This window comes from Agelaius phoeniceus, chromosome 9, assembly GCF_051311805.1.
Source record: "Agelaius phoeniceus isolate bAgePho1 chromosome 9, bAgePho1.hap1, whole genome shotgun sequence".
NCBI classification, from domain to species: Eukaryota; Metazoa; Chordata; class Aves; order Passeriformes; family Icteridae; genus Agelaius; species Agelaius phoeniceus.
In genome coordinates this window covers 17197848-17217654 of record NC_135273.1, presented here as the reverse complement: position 1 = coordinate 17217654, position 19807 = coordinate 17197848, and the positions used below count along the sequence as shown (strand labels likewise).

At 46.3% G+C, this 19807-nt stretch overlaps 1 protein-coding gene across 2 annotated transcripts; it reads left to right on the top strand.

Annotated features, from left to right (window-relative positions):
• Window positions 1-572: 572 nt before the first annotated feature.
• Window positions 573-8006, top strand: TMEM72 (transmembrane protein 72). Of its 2 annotated transcripts, XM_054637754.2 has the most exons (5): window positions 573-998; window positions 4800-4866; window positions 5273-5344; window positions 6026-6165; window positions 6340-8006. In XM_054637754.2, exons 1-5 carry the CDS (start codon window positions 929-931, stop codon window positions 6798-6800), a joined length of 810 nt encoding a protein of 269 aa, XP_054493729.2. In that variant the 5' UTR covers window positions 573-928; the 3' UTR covers window positions 6801-8006. The 2 variants fall into 2 exon arrangements, with proteins under 2 accessions (XP_054493729.2, XP_077039212.1); XM_077183097.1 differs by lacking the exon at window positions 573-998 and having other exon boundaries at window positions 4823-4866; window positions 5281-5344.
• The last annotated feature ends 11801 nt before the right edge of the window (window positions 8007-19807 follow it).

The window sequence follows — 19807 nt, the reverse complement described above, 5'->3', positions numbered from 1 at the left end:
CAGAACAGACACTGTTTTCTTGGCTTGTCCTTCAGACATACATAGGGCTGCCCCTCTCCTGAGCCAGTGTGTCCTTCAGGGACAAGCCAAGGACTCCCAGGCTGTCTACCAAATCCAAGGCAAAGAGGTCAGAGTACCTGTGCAGGTCATTCACTGTGTAACAGTTATGACACTTGTGAGACCCCAGTGCTGTTCAAAGAAATCAAAATTAATGTCTTTCTGGTAGCTACAAAACCAAAACACATTTCACTGGTGCTCCTAAAGAAAGAAAGTCAAATCCCTAGTCTGTGGGACCCCTCTGAATACGTTTGACCTTGTCCCTGTGGTTGCACATCAGCACAGACACTTCCCAAGCCATACTACTTGGAAGCTGGATGGTGAGCAGCAGCCACGGCCTCAGCTGCAGGAGGCAGTGGGCCTGGGGTGCCCCTCATGACTTGCCACAAACGTGCTGCTCCTGCCAGGAGCAAACATCGTCATCCTCACAAATGGTTAACCTGCCGGGAGCCGCACAGCACTAATGACTTCACATTCATTTAATCAGCTTGGGCTTCCAGAGCGTCCACCTCAGGAGCAGGGCAGGCCGTGCACCCCTGCTCCCCCAGCCGCACCCTGCCTCAGCAATCATTAATCACCCGCCGAGAGGCAGCGGGCGGAAAGGGCCGGGGCTCCACAGCCCCCTCGGGAGCGGCGGCAAGCAGCGCTGACCGCTTCCCCGGGGGGCAGCTCATTCTCCGGCCACCCTCCCCTGGGAGGCCCTGTGGAGGTGGCCAGCCCTGCACGCACTGCCCTTTCCTCCAGGAAGGTCACTCTGTCCAGGGAACGAGAGGCTCTGCCCGCTCTTGGGAGCTGCTGGGCTGCGCCTGAGGTGGGGGCTCTGAAGCCCAGGAGTTCCTGCCTGGCTGTACCGCAGCCTTCATCCTTCGCCATGCAGCACAAGGCACTTTGGAGTGCCCTGGAGTACACCTGCCGATTGCTGGGCATCTCCACCGCAGCAGGTAAGAGCAGATTCTCTCTGTCTTTGGCACTAAAAGGCACCGAGTGGGAGCTGGGACCTCCAGGCTGCCTCCCTGCCTTCGGCCAGCTGCAGCCACGGCCCCTTCCTATGGGGGGGCAAGAAAACTTGCTCGCTTTTGCTTTGGGACCCAGGGTGGGACAGTGGTGGTTGCCTGGCTAGGTTCTTTCCAAATGCTGTGGGAGGCACAGTGAGACATCGGAAAGGAAGGGCCAACATACAGAGGGCAAGCTAAAGCTTGCCAAAAGAAGAAAAAAAAAAGAAGAAAACAAAACTGTATTCTTCTAAAACAGACATAGGCATAGGCAAGATGTGAATGAGACTGAAAAGCAAAATACTCATGGCTGTGCAAAACTGCCAGGCTACTCTGTGGGATGTGAAGATGAAGGAGGAGCTTCTTGTAGTGTGCACCGTGAGATGTACCAGGCAGGATGGAGAGGTTCTGTCCCAGCCATCATGGCATAGCTACTATAAGAGCACTGCTCTGCCTCTCTAGCAGCCTGTCGGGGAGCAGCTCAGAGCAGTTCAGGTTATAGCTGCAGTACAAACACCATAAATTCACCCACCCTGGTACCTGGGGAGTAGCATCCTCCCCCCTGCTGCCAGGGGCTGCTTTGGACCAGGGTGTTCTGGGTTTGGTGACACACCCAAGTGCTTGCACAACCTGAATCATTTGGTTTCAGATGAAATGCAGGAGTTTTGAGCCAAGTGTCAGAACAGTGTCTCACTCAGGAGGGTGGAACACCATTGCACAGGGAGCATCTCCCGATGGGAATTGGGGAATCAGCTAAAGCAGAGGGCTCAGGGGTTGACTCTGGCACTGCTGCTGACTAGCAGTTATGGGACAGGACAGGCAGCGCTCTCTGCCTCAGTTTCCCCATCAGTAAACCAGAGACCAGAGGGTCTGATTTGTCTAAAGGCTGGAGGGGTGAACCAGAGGTTCCTGGTGAGAAGCGACTTGACGTGATGACTGTGGTTCCTGTTTCAGAACCCCAGGGATTTCAGTCAGACACTGCAGAGTATGTCACAGCAGGCCCTCCTACCTTTGTGTTTCCTTTATGAGCTGCAGAAAATCATGAAGAGGCACTTTGCTCAAACCAGGGACAAAGTAGAAAGCACACAGATCAGCTGAAGTGTGCACAGGTTCCCAAGGACACAGCTGGGGTGACAGAGGCTCTGGAATGTGCTTTAAAGGACTGATATTGATAACAGGCAGAGAGATCTAAGTCTCTGAGTTTATACAAACTCTCAGCAGATAAGTGCATGTTGTGATGATACTGCAACACTGGGAGATAGGACAAAGCTTTAATCAGAAAATGCAGATCACTTAATTTCTTCATCCCCATCCATTTGGGGTCCCATGAGCCTCACACTGGTCATATTCTCACTTAAAACTCCAAGGAAATTCATAGAGACCTCCCTGAGAGAAAATGTGAGCTTGTTGCCATGAGAAAACTAATGCTAAACCAACAAAATTGAAAGTACTTTACAATGTAGAAATGTGTTAGTGGAATATCATCTTTCTCTCCTGCATGTTTTCTTTTCATCATTTTGCAGCATCTGCACATCTTTCTTTAATTTTTCTTTAAATGAGCATTGCAGTTATCTGTCTGCTTAGCATCAGAGCATAGAGAGCTGCACTACAACTCACTGTGCTTTTCCATAGGTCTGGTGCATTCCCAGTATCACCTGACTTTCCCAAAAGGCCTGTGAAGACTGAGATGTGCCTGTGTTTTATTCCTCTGTGTATTACAATGGAGTAAGAAATCAGCTTGATGCAGTGTTTAGTGCCTGATGAGGTGTGTGAGGCTTTTGAATGAAATGGAAACCATGCAGAAGAAATTCCCATGGGTTTTGTTTGAAAAAACCCCTATGAAATGGAGAGTGCATCAGCCTTGCTAATTGATTTTGAGAAGGCCTGCCCAGCTCTTTATGCTGCTAGTAAATACAAGTTACCCACATAATATAAACCTCCCCTTCCCCCAGGATCTTGGAGTGTAATGGCTCTGTGCAATGGTGAGGCTACAGGGCTTCCTTTGTATCAGAAAATGGCTAACTGGTCTCATGGCAGGTTAGCAAAGAGTTGTCAAACAGCCCTGTGATTTGCTGCAGGGTTTGCAGCATCTCTAGGTCAGTGATTCTAGGCCTTGTGATTTTTGCATCTAGGAAAGATTTCCTACTTATTTCTTAATTCTCATGCTTTCAACCATTTAATTCCTAATCATGTGCCTTTAGCCACATGGTTTGGACAAGATCCAAATCAAGGCAGTGACTAGTCCAAACAAACACCTCGAAACAGTTTTTTTCTTGCAGATTCTTCATCCAAACAGCTTTGTGGATAAAGCAGAAGCTGTGCAAAAGGAGGAAATCTCCCCATCCAGAGCAGAGGCTTGAGCTAGCATCCGAGCTGTAGAATTCTGCATTCATCCACAGACTGAATGAATGAATGAATGAATGGGAATGAATGAAGTCCACATTTGTAGGGAAGATTATAAAGAATGGTCCTCAGTCACAAGATAGTAAAAGACAGTACTCTGCATGTAGGATTACACAGCTCTTGCAGCTTCACAGCCCTCTGATGAGGCTGATTTCCCTGTGCTCTGCTCAGGGCTGGAAAGGCAGTGTAGAAGGATGGCACATGGGCCCCATAAGTTCCCTTGGCTGACAGGGGCCAGCAGCTACAGGGAAAACATAGAGGAATTTCAGCCCAGGTGGGAAAGCTGACCCTTGGCATTGACCTACACTGCAGTCTCGATGGACACTGAGCTGTGTCCTTGTGTGGGAGCCTGGTACCCTTCTCCAGATGGGCCAAACCACAGCTCAGAGAAGTGGATCCAACCTGCACCTCAAACCTTGGCCAGTGTGCATGCAACAGGAGCAGTGGTGAACTTCCTGAGCACCAGTGGATGAGTGGGGACTGCTCACTGCAGACAGGAGATTGCTCTGGCTATGACACTGTGAATTGGCACGTACCAACCAACTTGCTGCAGCTGGTGTGAGCATTACATTTCTGCTCCATCTTAGAAATAATCGTGAAGGGAACTGAAGGATGTTGAGGAAAATTTTCCATCCCCTGAAGCTATTGGCCAATCTATCAAAGATTTTAGCCTTGCTAATACTCTTAATCCCCCTAAAACTGACTCCCTGGTGTTCTGTACTGGCTGAGGCACTGAGAGAACGTTCATTCCCTGGTTTTAATCTGCCTGCTCCCATTATATGTTTTTGTGTTTGGCTAGCAAAGGATCCTGATGCTATGGCTACAGCCCTTCGTGCAGGCAGCTGGCACAGCTCCCCTGCTCTGCAGTGACATGTTGGGTGCAGCAGGGAGGGCAAGGGAGTGGGGCTGGCAGGCACTGGGGGGACCTGGGCAGAGAAGGATGGGCAGTGGGCAGTGGGCCTGTGGCAGCTGAGATGTGGCAGCATGGCAGAGAGAGGAACGGTCACAGGACACTGCTGCTCGCCTCCCCCAGCTGTCCAAGGCCAGCTGGTATTCCCAGAGCACCTTTCCCCAGCCCACACAGTGGCAAGGCTGCCATCACAGGGGTGCAGCTGGGATGGGTTTCAGGGCTGTATGTCAAGGGCAGCACTCAGCTCTGACTCTTCTGGGTGGGTGTGTCAGCATGAATCACTGGTGCTGGCAGTCCTAACATGCTGCCCTGCACGGAAGAAGCTGCCTTGCTAGCCCCTGGGGAAATGGGGACATTTATCCTGGGAGCTGGGAACTAACCCAAGGGAACTGGGAATGAACCCTGCAGTCAGCAGCTTTCCTGCCTTCTCTTTCTAGTGCTGATCGGTGTGGGCGTAGAAACTCTGCAGCGAGGACAGTTTAAAAGCCTGGCTTTCTATCTGCTGTGAGTATTTTTGCCCTTGAAATCAGAGCTGGCAGGGGTGACAAGGTCAACCCCACCACCATATGTAGCACCAGACTAGACTGCAACAGCAGGAGACAGTGTCCAAGGCTTTGGGTATTTCAGATCTCCATATTGAGTTTTCAGAAAAATAAGCTATTTCTGTTAGGAAAAGAAATGCTACTGCAGACTCAGGCAGGCCAGAGGCAGCACTGGCTGCAAGTTGATTCCCCAGGGGCAGAAGGGCTGTGAGTTTTCCACAAACCAGATAAGCAGAGGGTGTTCAGACCCCAGCATACAGACTGTGTATGAGAACTGGATAGTAAATTCTGACCCCCTGTGCCCTTTCTGCCCACCTGCAGAACATACTCAAACACAGCCCTGCTCCCCTGACAGCTCCACCTTTCAGTTTTTCAGGGGTTGCAGTTACTGTCTGTGAAGGCTTCTTCTTTATCAGTTTGTTCCTGGAGATGTGCTTCACGTGAGTAGACCCTGCCCACTACTCTCCAGACACAGTGGGACCTCCCAAAGGCACCTTGCCCCTTACAGCAAAACCAGATCTGGGGGAGCTGCAAGTGCCAGACCAAAGGTCCTGCCCCCAGTGCCAAGGCAAGTGCACTCAGACGGGGGGAGGTAAATGGGTCCCTGTGCACAGCCATTTAAACCTGTGTTTGAACCCAGGCTTGTGCCCTAATTTCCTGAGCATCAGCACAACAAACCCTGCTCTTCAGCATCTGCTTAACACAGTGTGTAGGCACAAGGTACCAGGGTTGGAGGAAGACCCAGATCCCCAGGGTGAGCTTCAGCTCCTGCCAGAGACAGCACAGAAGTTAAAACGTAAACAAACCTTATGTCCTTTTCAGAGGCTGAGCACTGCTGCTGTCTTCTAGCAGAAACTCAAAAGTCCTCACAGCTTAGAGGCAACTGCTTACTCCTATTAGCAGGCACTTGATTAGTGAGGCACTGAGATGCTGGCCTCTGGCAAATGCTCTTCTCCCTACAGGAGATGTTCAGGCTTTGCTTATCTTCCCTGAAAAGCACACCCATCTTCTTACAAACCAGACTGAGGATCTCCACGTTTAGATGGGTCATGGTTAGGACCAAATCTTCTTGGCATATGGTTGGTGCCTCATGCCACAAGGACCTTTCTTTCTCTCCCCAGTCACAAGCCTGAATTCCTGGCACAGGCCTTCTGGAAGCGCGCTAGATGCCCCGGGAGCTTCCAGAAATTCCTGGGGTACACGCTGCTCTCAGTGGCTTGTTTCCTGCATCCCGTCCTGGTCTGGCATGTCACCATCCCTGGTGAGAAGCGTGGGTGGGGAATAGTGCAGATGGAAGAGGAGCATGGTCTGTCAAGGGGTGAGGGTGGGGGTGTGCAGGGAGCTGGGCTGGTGGCACTGGGCTAGCCAACCAAGCACTGCTTGGCAAGGCCTTCCCACTTGCCAGAGCCCTCAGCCAACATATTCTTGTCCCCAGGGTCCATGCTGGTGCTCACTGCCCTGGCCTACTTCCTGCTGAGCAAGAGGAGGAAGAGCCCAGGGCACAAAGACACGCATCCCCAGGCGGGTCAGTACGTGGACCCTTCAGCCACTGAGGCAGCCCCAACCATCATTGGTGACACTGAGCAGACCTACACCTTCCACGGGGCCCAGAGGGAGCAGCACCGCTCGCTTCTGGGCCATATGAAGAGCATCCTGAAGGGCAGCAAGGACAGCAGCTCAGCCCCAGAAACTCCTGCCCAGCCAGCAGCCGTGCCTGTGCCTCGCAAGCAAGTGCACTTTCAGGAGAAGGTGGTGCAGATCATCCCCTCTGTCAGTGAGGACGTGGAGGATGTGGAGAGTGAGGCTGAGGAGACCACATCAGACACAACACCCATCCTCACCCCACCTGATGCCCCCATCATCATCGCCCCTCTCAGCTCTGCCGGCCACTTTTGAGCCCTCAGCAGGACTGAGGACAGGACAGCAGGCTGCTGCCCTGGAGCAGATACTCCAGCAGCCAACGGGCCCAAAGAGGTGGCTCTTTTTGCTTTCTGTACTTCCAGGGTGACAGCAGTGCCACCCCCTCTCCAAGGGGCTGCCCCCTGCATTGTGGCAGCCAGGGGACAGGTGGGGCTCAGCTGGGGTAGTGCCAGCACAGCAAGGTTTCTGCTCCCTGTGCAGCACTGCACACCCCTCCGTGCTCCTCTTGACATCACAGCCACGGCCTGTGCCTCCCTGCTGGCAGGCACAGGCAGCAGGGGGGAGACCTCTGTGCCCTGGAGCAGCCTCTGCTGGGGCACTTGTGTCCCTCTGGCCTCACTGCCCATGGCAGAGCTCAGGGCTGGGCTGAATTCAGCACAGGCGCTGCAGCCTGCAGGTTCCCTCTCAGCACCTGCACCCGCTGCAGCAGGTTGAGACATGCAAAATGTATTTCTGAGGTGGGCTGAGACCAAGCAACACCCCTGGCATTAGCACCTGCTTAGTACCTCCCCAGGCACTCTGAGACCAGCAGGGAAATCATGTCTGGCCTTGGGGACACCTAAGCAGGAGCAGAGGCCTTCCAGGTATCCCCTGCTTGGACAGCCCCCTTGAATTAGAAGATGATATGGCAGCCCAGGTCCTGAGGTTCAGCACCACACTGGCACAGCAGACTGTGTGTAACTCCAATGTGTGTAATTATGGCCCCCAGAGGGCAAAGGCAATAATAAAATTACCATACTGTCCCACCAGTTCTCTTCCATGCCAGGTCTTCCCTGAACCCCTTAACTTTGCCTTAATCCTGGCATAATTTCTGCCTTTTGAGGACCATTCAGTCATAATCAAGCATTTCCCTCCTATTCAGTTCCTACCTGAGGACACATGGGAAGAGCTCAGGTGGCTGGGTTTCCTTGGACATGGGACAAGAAGCCATACTGTCACTGCTGTTGGGATGAAAATCTATAAATGCTCTGAGCCCAGACACATAGCACTGGGGGGAAGTGATGGAAATTAGAGAAAGTTCTGGGACCTGCTAGACTATTTATAAGGTAGAAGCCAGTTAACTGGCTGTTTTTCTTGTAAATACATTATTTCTTGTATTTAAGATCTGAGCTCTCCAAGAGGCAATTACCATGTTCATTTAGGAAAGTAGGTCAAAGTGTAATCAGAAGGCAATTGAGATAAGAAACCAGTGCTACTTTTTAATAAACTCTTTTTAAGTGACTTCTTATTTGTGATATGGATGAGGAAGAAGATGAAAGATACTGACTCACAATATTTGACTGCCTATGTTTAATACCAAAGCTGTTGACAAGAGCAGTTTATGAAGGGTTACACACACTTGTCAGTCCTAAAAGAGAATAGAAAAAACCTTATTGTTGCATCACCAACATTTAAAATAGTAGCTGGTATCAATCTGCTCTAAACATGATACATGGATTAGAGACCTCCTGTTTCTGGCTGCAGAAATTAACCTCCCACCCTGTCATGGTGCACTGGGGAAGAGTCACGTACACATGTGCCTTTAGGGTGGATTTGCACTGGTGAAAATATCTTCAGAAAATGATGCCAAGTTAACACTGCACAACTGATAGCAGCAAGCCAAGATCCAACCACAGCTTCACCCTCCACCTGGTGTATTCATCACATTAGGATAGGAGATAAAAAATAAAGCTCTTTTCCTCTAAACCTAGTGGCAAACATACCTGCACCAACCAGGGTCCCAACCCAGCCATGCTAACAGGATACTACTCTGCCCAAAAAGGCAGAGCTGGCTCCCCAGCTTCACCACACATCTGCTCTGCAATTAAAGCCACTTTCATCTGCAGTCAGCTTTCTGCTGATCATCCAAGGCTCTTCTTTGAACATTGCTTAGTTAATTGCACACAGGGAGATCAACTTCATTGAACAGGCACTGCTCCCAATATATGGAGCAATCTGCTGACTAGAGAAAGACTGTATTGCTGTAGACTCTTTTCTCCTTAGCAAAGCTCCTGGGCAGCCTGGGTGGGAACAGATGCTCTGCCACAGATTTCATCCTTCAGCCCTTACTCAATCAGCCAGCCCCATGATTTGTACCTGTGGGGCTGCACAAGGTGAAGCAATGTGCTGACAGTACCTTTGACACTTGGAAGTTTGTAGGGAGCAAATTTCATTTTTCTGTGAAGTGCTTAAAATATGTTTGCAGTTTTTAGAGTCTGCACAATTAGGTTTCCATTTTTAGGCTCATCTTTTAAAAGTCTGTTGTAGGTCTCCCTTCAGAACCAAGAATGGAGGAAGGTACAGGTGAGATGTTTTTCAGGCTTCATGGAGCCAGCATTGGACCTGGTTGCTTTTCTTGCTTGCTCTCTTGTGTTGGCCTGGTTCTTCTCCAACCCCACAGCTAGTTGGCTCAGGAGATAAAGGCTGGAAAAAAAATCTTCTTGTCTTTTCTGTGGTATTAAATTGCCTGTTCAGTTAAGGTCCATGGCTGACTCACCCTGGAGTCTGCCAAGACTTTGCATTTGTGCTGGGGAAGTGTCTGCTCCCCCAGAGACAGATAAGCTGCACCTCAAACAGCACCTGAGCTGCTTCCCAGGTTCTCCCTGCCAAGCAGTCCATTTGTACATCTCCTCTCTGCTCCTCACCACCCGTCCCACCCCTGGTGCCACCTTCCAGCTCCATCAGTGTACAGACCTGTTAGCCCAGAGGAACAATAATTAGGAAAAAGAAAGCAGGTGGCTATCTTCTTGGGTAATGAGCCAAATAAGTTCAGGGAGGGCCAGCCACAAATTAAGGGGATGGAGGATAAAAGAATCTCTTTCAGAGTCAGCAGGCTGTTAGAGCAGCTCAACTGCTTAGAGAAACAAAGCCTCAGGCTTTCTTTAAAACCCAGTGCAGAGGAAATGTTCGGCCTCAGGGGGTGTCAGATGACTTTGCAGAGGCCTCAGAGATTATTCACTCAAGTGTGCACTTCTCTGTTGGCCCCACTCCCTACATCTAGCTGTGAGAGCCATCCCAGGGGCTACTGAAAGCACCAGAGATGATGTAGAGGGCTGTGGGGGGTCTGTATGAGAAAAGCTCTCATATATGCATGGTAATTGCAGGGAAAGAAAAAGAGGGAGAACTTGATGCTATTAACTTTGCAGTGCACTGTATCTGAATATGAGCTGCCTGAACTGTAAGTCCACACACCACTACATGAACTCTGCTGTGTAATTTTTGCCTGCGTTGCAAAAATTCATTACTTGGCTGGTCCATTGAGATTAATCCATTGAGTTAGAGTGCATAAAGCTATAAACTCCTATGGATTCGCATACTGAAAGGAAATGAGATGAATCATCTAAAAGAAATACATGTGTAAGGTAAAACTCTGTGAGGTAATCCTGGCAGAAATTGTTTCCTTCAAAATTTCCACCAAAGATTCCCCTGCATCAGGAAAAGTTTGCCTGCTTTACAGGTGAAGTGGAAAGACTCTACAATGCTACTTGACAGCACCCATCAAAGCACAATGAACTGGTATGTTGCAAGCAGTTACTCCATTTTAAGTTTTATAAGCAGAAATACCAGATTTCAGTGCAAGCTTCACTTACAATTCCTCTCTTCTTCCGATGCACAAGCAGCTGTTGCAGGGCCCTGGAGACAGGCACACCCCCTGCCCCACCACAGTGCTCCCACCTCACACCAGGGGCTTGGATGGTCACCCTCCTTATTCCCCAAATCCCCACTGGGACTCTGGTCCCTCATTTGTCTGAGCACTGCTCCATATTTGAAAGATGGAAATTAATGATTTACCCAAACAAGAGCAGTGTTAGGAAAATAAAGCACACTCGGAGAGAAAAGTGTTCTGTTTCTGCAGTGTCAGTCATTAAAATCAGAAATGCCCTGCTTGAGCCTGTAACTGCAGCACTCACATCAGCAAACATCAGTATCAGCATCAGTGGCATTGGTGGCTTCTAACTCAGTATTGAGTCATATCCACATGCAGGAGAGGACCTGTCTCCACTAACACACCTGCAACCCTAGCACTCTTCAGCCGTGCACCTTCTCCTGTCCCAGCCAGGAGATTCTCCTGTGTGCTGGGACCAAAATGCAGTTTCTGTTCTGGCTGGCCTCCTGCATTTTGTGCTGTGAGGGAAGTTGCAGGAATATGAATTCCAGCCACCATCAGCTGACATACCACTAATGAAATGACTGCATAGGTTATATCCTAATGAATGTTTGAGGGACCTCTTGGATTCTAATTCTAGGCAATTATTTACTCAGCATGTGACTTTATTGAATCTTGTTTTAAAGCTCTAGGCAAACACCAGGAACCAACACAGGTCTTTGGATCACAGACTAAAGAGGGAATCCATATGTCTGATAGGAAAAAATAAGTAAATAAAAAGGAAAGAAAACAAAAAAAAGGAAGAGTAATATTTATTGGGAGCTCCTCCTCAGCACATCCTGGACTTCCTACAGCTCAGGAGGAAGGTGAACAGCATCTTAGCACTAATCCCTATCCCACTCTCATCTCTTCTTTCTGCCCAGCCACCTCTTCATCCCAAACTTTTCCCCTCCAGAGCACTATTTGAAAGGAAATACTGTCTTGATCAAGTCATGCTAAACAGAGTTGCATGCACTGTGACATGATTGCACAGTTCCTTCCTGTCCCTCCCTCTCCAAAGCCCCCCTGTAAGAGTGGCTGTGTTTGGTACTCGCCAGGTGCCCAACTTTGCTCGTCAGCCCCCAGCCCCCTGCTGGCTCCACACTCCCTGGAGATACACGCTTGCAGCTGCAGTTTTGGATGAGGCTTTCAACACTGCAGAGGGAGCTCACATCTTCCAAATTGTGCCTAGAAGGAAAGAAGGAAGCAGACACAGGGAATGTGCCCAGAAAAGAGAGACTATACAGCACCCCTAGCTAACTCCTTATGTTTTTCCAGGTTTTTTTTGGCAAACCTCACCTTCCAACTCTTCCAACTGCCTGCTGATGCAGTATGTAAAAAAAACCAAAAACCCAACACATAAAAATCATTTGTGCAATAAAAAAAGCAATTTGGGTGTTTTTTCAGTTATGTTTTTGCTAGGCTGCATTACTTCCTTCAATAGCATGAGAAGGCAGAAGAACACAAAAAGGTTTTATTGTTTATTGCACAAAATTGTTTTATTGCACAAAATTGTTTTATTGCACAAAATTGAGGGGAAGAAGCTTTTCTACACTGTTTTCTCTCTAAGACACATTCAAGTAAAATTCTCTGGGGGAGTTTGGTATAATGGTAGGACTTTTGAATTTGATATAGTAGCACTCCATTTCTCCCTTTCAAGGTGGGGAGACTTGCTCTGGGTTCTTTAGAACTTCTTTTACTTTTGTGCCTGTGGAGGAAACAGTCCCCAGCCCTTTCCTGTGTATATAACTTTGCAGCAGCACGGCAAGGAAGCTTGATCTGAGCAGTTCTTGGGAGATTGGACTTAAGAAGGAAATTCCACCCTTTAGCCAGCACCTTTCCCTCAAAAACCCAGGCCCAGGCAGGAAAGTTAACTTCATCTTATTATTTTCTAATTAATTATTATTCCATCTCAGCATCTGTTTCTCATGCAAGCATCTGCAAGCTCAGAAGAAATCATCAGCTACAGAAATGGAAATTCAGTGTCTTCTCCAGCAGAGACATGTTATGTGTTTCACATTGGGACTACATGCTGTGACAATGTAAAATATATCACAATCTTACTCAACATATCTCATGGAAGTGCCCTGAGAAGGAAATTGCAAACAAATTCTTGCTGACTGGTTTGGAAATGGAAAAGGCTCTGCTTTTATCATTACTTTTCCTGGCTCTTATCCAGTACTAAAATACTGCATTTCTGCTATAATAATTTTATCAAGCTTATTGTTTCATGTTTTCTTCACTTCCAACCAGTAATCACAGACACAAACATTTCCTTATTCAAGCTGATTCCTTCTAAATCAAAATTCTTTTTGTTTTCCACTTACATAGCACTTTCAATCGTGGAAAAACTGGCACAAAATGGCAAAATATTTTTTGCTTTATGTCCCAAAGCTACAATTAAGAATGCCCCAAACCAGTTAATTTCAGTGCTACTCATCCTGAAACCATGCTACAGGTATGAATTGCTCCATCTATACTGTGTATCTAGACAGGGCACCATGACAGCTCATGTGAGACCAACTACCAGACAAGGTAAAGTAAAAAATACCACATGGCATTACATTGCCATGGAAATGCTATTGCAGCCACTGTGCTGGTTCTGCCCCAAAACAATGTCCTGTGTACCATTCTGCACAGACTCTCTTCTTTCTTGTTACTTGCTTATAGCTGTGAAAACTCTTGTGTCATCTTTGAAATGCTCATGCAGCCACTCTGCACTGCACAGAACTGCCATGCACAAGCTGAGCTTTGTTACTCAATACTTTTATGGAAAAAGAAATTATTCAAAAAACTGCCCTACAACCAGCTAAGTCTAAATAAAATTCAAAACAAAGTGTAAGAAAAATCAAGTTGAGTAATGTCTCAAACCTTTTTTGTAAGACTGTAACCCACATGTTACTGGCATCCAGATCAGCCATTCAGATGGGCTTTTTTTTATTAAAAAGATTCTACATCTCAGGCAAGCATAGTCAAAATTACAAGTTGAATGGAATTCAGTCAAAGCTAATCTGAAGTAGAAAATCAGCAATAATTGTTAATCAAGTTTTACAGAGATTTCACTTAACAATAATTAGAAACTACAAGTTAAATAATATTTCTGAAAACATTAATCTGTTTTACAATTATTTTCATGCTGGAGTTACTAAGATGAAAGGTAAATTTATTAATAGCATTTTGCTCTCTTTTCTATCCTTTTAAAGAAAAAGTTTGACATCTAGGAAAAGCTTTCTTGTGAAGCTGAGTAGGTGTGTACATGGCTCAATACCTGTGCAGAACAACTGCTAAGAAGAACAGAAGCCAAGGGGAATTTCTGTTTTACTATACTGTGGTTTATATTCCGTTTGATCTCTTTAATCATGTTTTAGATCTGAGTTCACAACTCTATAAACTTACTCTGCCCTGGATGAATCACTCATAAATGGATGCATATGAAAAGCAGGAGAGGACAAATGAAGACCTCTTTTTTTTCTTTCTCCCTGAGCAGAAGTATGGCAACATACAGTTGAATTTGGAACTGAAATTGCCACATATATTAGGAGTGTCTCTTTCCCCCTCAAAGACAGGAAGGCAGACTCAAAAACCACAAATATGTAGCAAACATAAGCAAACAGATACATGAGGATTAGTTGCATTGTATAACTCTTCCACCAGCTTCTCAATTCTGAGATGGCTTGAGCGCTGTGCAATGCCCGCTGTTGTAGCATCGCTGTGTGGTTTTGTGGCAGGAGCAGCAGGACAGGATGCATCACCTCCCCTGCACAGGGAGGTCACTGCATGGGACAGTGAGCCATGGCACACCAGGGTGTGTGTGGGAATGGCTCGTCCTCGTAGCGCCGCCACTGCCGCTAACCAGCTTTGCCTCAGCTCATGCAGGACATACCACACCTTTCCATGCTATGGTTGTGTTTAGCAAACCAGATTCGTCTCAGATGAACAGCCCTATCTATAACTAATAAACAAGACAATGTGCATTGCATAATAAGAGCCTGCTGTTTCATTTTGTGTCACTTTGGTAAATCCACATTGCTTTGATGGGAAATATCAGGGTGATTGTCTCCAATTAGGTGCAGTGGCTCCATTTCTGACTGTGATTTCTCAGGCAGAAATAGTGTGCACACTGGGTAGCTGATGCATGGTGCATTTGATGTTTCAAAGGCAGGAAATCCTCTGGGGTTCACATGCTAACAGAGCCAACCTCTGCAGCATGGTTATACACACTCTCTGTGTTGGAGAGATCTCTGCAAGCCAATGACTGTTGCACACTCGAAAATATACCATGGCTAGAAAAGTCATAATGGTGTAAAGTACCCTCACCACTAGACTAAATACCAAAACCAAATATATCAGTAACAGGAAAAACAAACAAACAGACAAACCAAAACTCTCTAACCTGCACAACATCAAAGGACTGGATAAAAACTGGGAGATTGTCTATCAAGTATTCTGAAGTCCAAGGAAAATATCAAACTGGATACAATCCTGCTAATAATTCCCAGGCTTGTCACAGCTATGAAAAGCCACAATTGAAATTATAATGATGTTATAAAGTAATGAATTTAGTAAGATTTTATTGAAAGGTTTGTTGGCATTTCCATAAAGATTGCTACTCCTGGGGTCATGTGGGGATATCAGATGCTGAGTTCCTATTCAAAGAGAAGGCTCTGTCACAGAGAAAAATCCTGAAAACTGGGAGCACCTGCTGATCCTGGAGAGTTTGTTTGTGGCTTTGAATGCACAGAACTGACTAGTCTGCATCACCTGGGAAAGGGAAAATGTTTAGAATTCCTCTCATAAATGACCACTTCTTTCATCCTTTTTCCCCCTATAATGTTCATCTACATACAGTGTAAATTTTGCAGACCACAGATGTTCAGGATTTTAAACAACTTGTGCCCATCAGTCATCACAAATAGAAAATTTCTTCTACACCTGAAAATACGGCTGTTGCTTTGCATAAACCAAGTGAGGTCTACCTGAAAATCCAGTCTTCATTATTTACTTATAGTTTTGTAAATAAAGCAATCTTAAGCAGATTAAGATTAAACACAGTCCAGACATGACTGACCAAGAAACTGGTTCAGCCAAAATGACTACATACAAAGCCTGAGTCAAATCCCAGAGGCAGGCAAGGTTCCCAAAGGCATCTGAAATGGCACTAAAGCCCATTGGTTGCTTCTTGCTGATGGATCCAAGATTTGATTACTGGTGTGTTGAGTAACCCTTTATTTTACTACTCCCCACTCTTTGTCCAGTGTCCCACAGTTCCCCGGTGACCAAGGTTTAAAGAAAAAGGAAAAAAGCAGAGAGATTAGAGCCCGAAATTCTGTGATTCTGCAAAAAAGCATTTTCCCCAAAATTCCCTGTGAAGTGAATTGCCATGTGAGGGAAGAAGTAGCCATTGTGAGCAGAGGATTGTGTGAGCACGCCCTGTGTGCATATGCACCCTGTATTTACAGTTTTACCCACTGCTAGCTGACGGCTGGTGTACCACGTAGAGAAGTCAGTTTGCCCTAAGCAATTATCTAGCCCTGGCTGTGATTTCATTTTCTAATAAATAAAGTCTGAGGCTGTAATTCCCTGCAGTCCCAAGTGAAAATTATAGAGCAGTGGTCACAGAAGCCATCTCAGAGATGACCTGCCCCTCACGCTGCTACCCCTCCCTGGCGCCAGTGGCAGCATCGTGCGTGGGGAAGGCATCATGTGGAAAATCTGCTGATTTTAGCAGTCCTGCAGTGGGGAAGGCAAGGCTGTCTCCTTCCACAGATCATCCCAAAGGCCCTCCTCAATGTTCCTTGCTAGAACTTGGTATGGAGATGTGGTTTGCTTCTGCACAATCTGGGACAAACTCCAGGGTGCTGAACATGCCAGGTGAGAATTGATAGTACACAAAATGGTAATGATTCTTTCCACATACATGCCAAGATCCTTGGAGACTGGGAACTCCCATCCATTTTTGGGTGGATCCCATTTTCTCTGAACTGGTCTAATTTCAGTTCCTCCCTTGTTAAAAGTGAGCCATGCACAGCCATGCAGAAAACAGTGGCACTAACTTTAGGGTGCCTCTTAATCCAATGCCTTCTGTGGAATCAAATGCCTTCTTATGAAAGTAAAAAGACATGTATCCAATATATGCATCACATACAAATTTGGCACTGCACGTTGCCCATTAGTTTAAGGGTGAGTCTGATTGCAGCAGTTCAAAAATATCAGAATAACTCATTTATTAAAAGTACCTGTCTTCATTATTTGAAAATTATATTAGTCTAAAAAAATAATTCTGTTTTGCAATGGCACAATCCATTTTCAAAACATGAAGATGAGCAATCTAGCAGAAGTATAGAAACATACAGTGATTTTATTCAAAGGCTTAAGGGAGGATGGTTCAGCTGCCTTCCTGAGGGAACAATGTTCAGCGGATTATGCTGCCTCTGTGTTTGTCTGCGTGTTCCCTGGTTTTCAGCATAGTCCTCCACAAAATAATTCAGGCTTTGTTGTGTGATAACAAAAAGTTGACATACTAGAAGAGAAAGATTGCAAGTGTTCTGACCAGTAAAGAATGCAGCATGATTAGGAAATTAGAAGAGGAAGAAGAGCAAGGGGTACCCTAAATATTTGACTGGCCCCTGCAATCAACTGTAGGGTGCAAACTGACAGGAAACCAGGGTGGCCTCATCTAGTGCTCAGGGAATAATTTATTAAAAAAAGAAGAATTCTGATAGGATCAAATTAAATTTTTTACAGCATTGCTAACTGTAAGAATTTACCTGCCTGTTAAAATTTTGCTTAAATATTTCTTCCAGATATTTTCTTTTTCTCAAGGCAAAAAATGGTGACATTTTTATCTCCAGTAATCCATTCTCTAAAGTCTCTTTCAGTACAATTTATAATTAGGACATTATTTATAATTTATATGAAAAAAAGCCTGACATCCCTTCGGGCACAAAGGGAAGGATTTCAGCCACAATTTTCATATACTTATTAGAATATTTATTCAGATGAACAAGATTGCAGCTTAGAAGCTGTTCAGACAAGTAGCAGGGACAGTTCATGCACAAAATCCTCCTAATTGGAGGTGCCAGCTGAAGCACAGGAAGGAAGCAAAAGCCCTGGAGATCAGAACTACTTGAGAAGATCGAATAACAGTGATGAGGGGCCCAATGTCCCAGTTGTTAGACACGGACACCAGACACTTATTTCAAGACATCAGGATGCCTGAGCAAGACTGTGGATACATCCAGTGCTGACTGATTTGGCTGGGCACTGCTGCAGCAGGGAGATGTCAGCCCAGCCTTGCCAGCTGAGGGACAGGGCACAGTGCAAGGGGTACAGAGCCGAAAATCGAGCACTGCCAGGGCCAGCTCTCAGCTGGTACCCCTGTGTGCTGCTCTGTAACGCTGCTGCCAGCCCAGTCAGCCTGAGGATCACAGCACCACAACTTTTTGGATGGTGAAGACCTGAGTAGTTGTCCTGCTGGTTTTCAAAAGGAAAATACAAATTACCAGCTTTCCAGACCTGTTCTCCTCTAATATTGGAGTCTCTCCTCTGCAGATTGACAGTCCCACTAGCAAAGAGGGACAGAGTGTCCTCTTACACAGACCTTGGGAATGGACTGCTTTTCAGATGGCCACTGCTATCTGCTCCAGGGGAGTGAAATAGCCACGAGATCCCTCTGCAAAGGGATCTTCCTGCCTCAAGACCCTTCACAAAATGCTTCCAAAGCAAAGAGGTCATCCTGATCATCAAAAAGACATGGATTTCTTTTGGGATGGTAAGAATTATGCTCTTGTCTGATATTGTTTGTCTTAATGAAAGAATACTTCCTTGTTTGATGAAAACTTTTGGTGTCGAATGCAACATTCAGTGGAGCAGAGCTTGAAAGAGGTCCATAAGTTTCATTTGTTCCTCTGTGCAATGTTGTGGAACTATGTATTGGCACTAACATTTCAGAAGTTAACTTCCTTCACGTAGCAAGAGTATGAAACATTTTGTTGACATAAGTAAAATAGAACATGTAGGTTCTTCATTTGGTTTGGAAAGTATCACTTTGGGACCAGCAGGCAAATTTTGTCCTTATAAGGGAAAGCTTCCATTGAAAACACAGACTATATCTGATGAGCAGCTTTGCTATTTAAAGTGCATTTCTATAGCTAAGGTTAATATACTTTGATCATGTTCCTTTTCTCTTACAAAAGATCAAAACAATATTCTGTGTCCTAAGTACAAAGTAATCATCTTAATTTTATAATTACTGTATATTTCATTTTTCACTGTTTACAGTAGATTATATCATGTGGGAAAATTAATGCCGATGCTCAGAACAAACCATTAGTTTGTATTAGTAACTGTATCTTCACTTTTTAAAGATAAATGATCTGTGAGTCAGCAAAGCCTTTGCTGTTTCAAAAGAAATTCCTAATATGTCTAAAGGTGCAAGTGATAAAATAAGTGCTTTACAATTTGGAAAGACACAGGTCTGTGACTGTCTTACCTGCTGCCATAGCAGAAGTTGCCAGCAGTGTGCCCCGGTGGCCAAGAAGGTGGCCTGTATCAGGAACAGTGTGGCCAGCAGGAGCAGGGAGGTCACCCTTCCCCTGTACTTGGCACTGCTGAGCCACACCTTGAGTGCTGTGTCCAGCTCTGGCCCCTCAGTTTGGGAAGGACACTGAGATGCTGGAGTGCATCCAGAGGAGGGAACGAGGCTGGGGAGGGGCTGGGAACACAAACCCTGAGAGGAGCCACTGAGGGAGCTGGGGGTGTTTAGCCTGGACAAAACGAGGCTCAGGGGTGACCTGAATGTTCTCTAGAACTTCCTGAAAGGTGGTTGTAGTCAGGTGGGGGTTGGTCTCTTTCTCCAGGCAAACATTGACAGAACAAGAGGACACAGTCTCAAGCTGTGCCAAGGGAAATATAGGTTGAATATTAGGAAAAAGTTTTGAACTGAAAGTGTGATAAAGTTCTGGAATGGCCTGCCTGGGGAGGTGGTGGAGCCACCATCCCTGGATGTGTTTAAGAAATGACTGGATGTGGCACTGGGTGCCATGGTTTAGTTGAAGTGTTAGGGTATGGATGGGACTCCATGACCTTGAAGGTCTCTTCCAACCTAGTGATTATGTGTGATTCTGTGTGAAGTTAGGGGGAAGTTGGTTTTAATGCATGAAAAGAATGAACAAACCATGATGGAGATGGTTAGTAATGGAATTCATATTTGGTGAGAATTTTCCACCAGAAAGAAGGCAAAGAGAAAGGTGTTCATGGGCAGAGAGACAGCCCACTCTGGGATGCTGCTAACTCAGCCCCCACTCAACCCAGTTACAGGTACGCAAAAATCCCAGTTTGAATGGAGGACAGAGGTTTA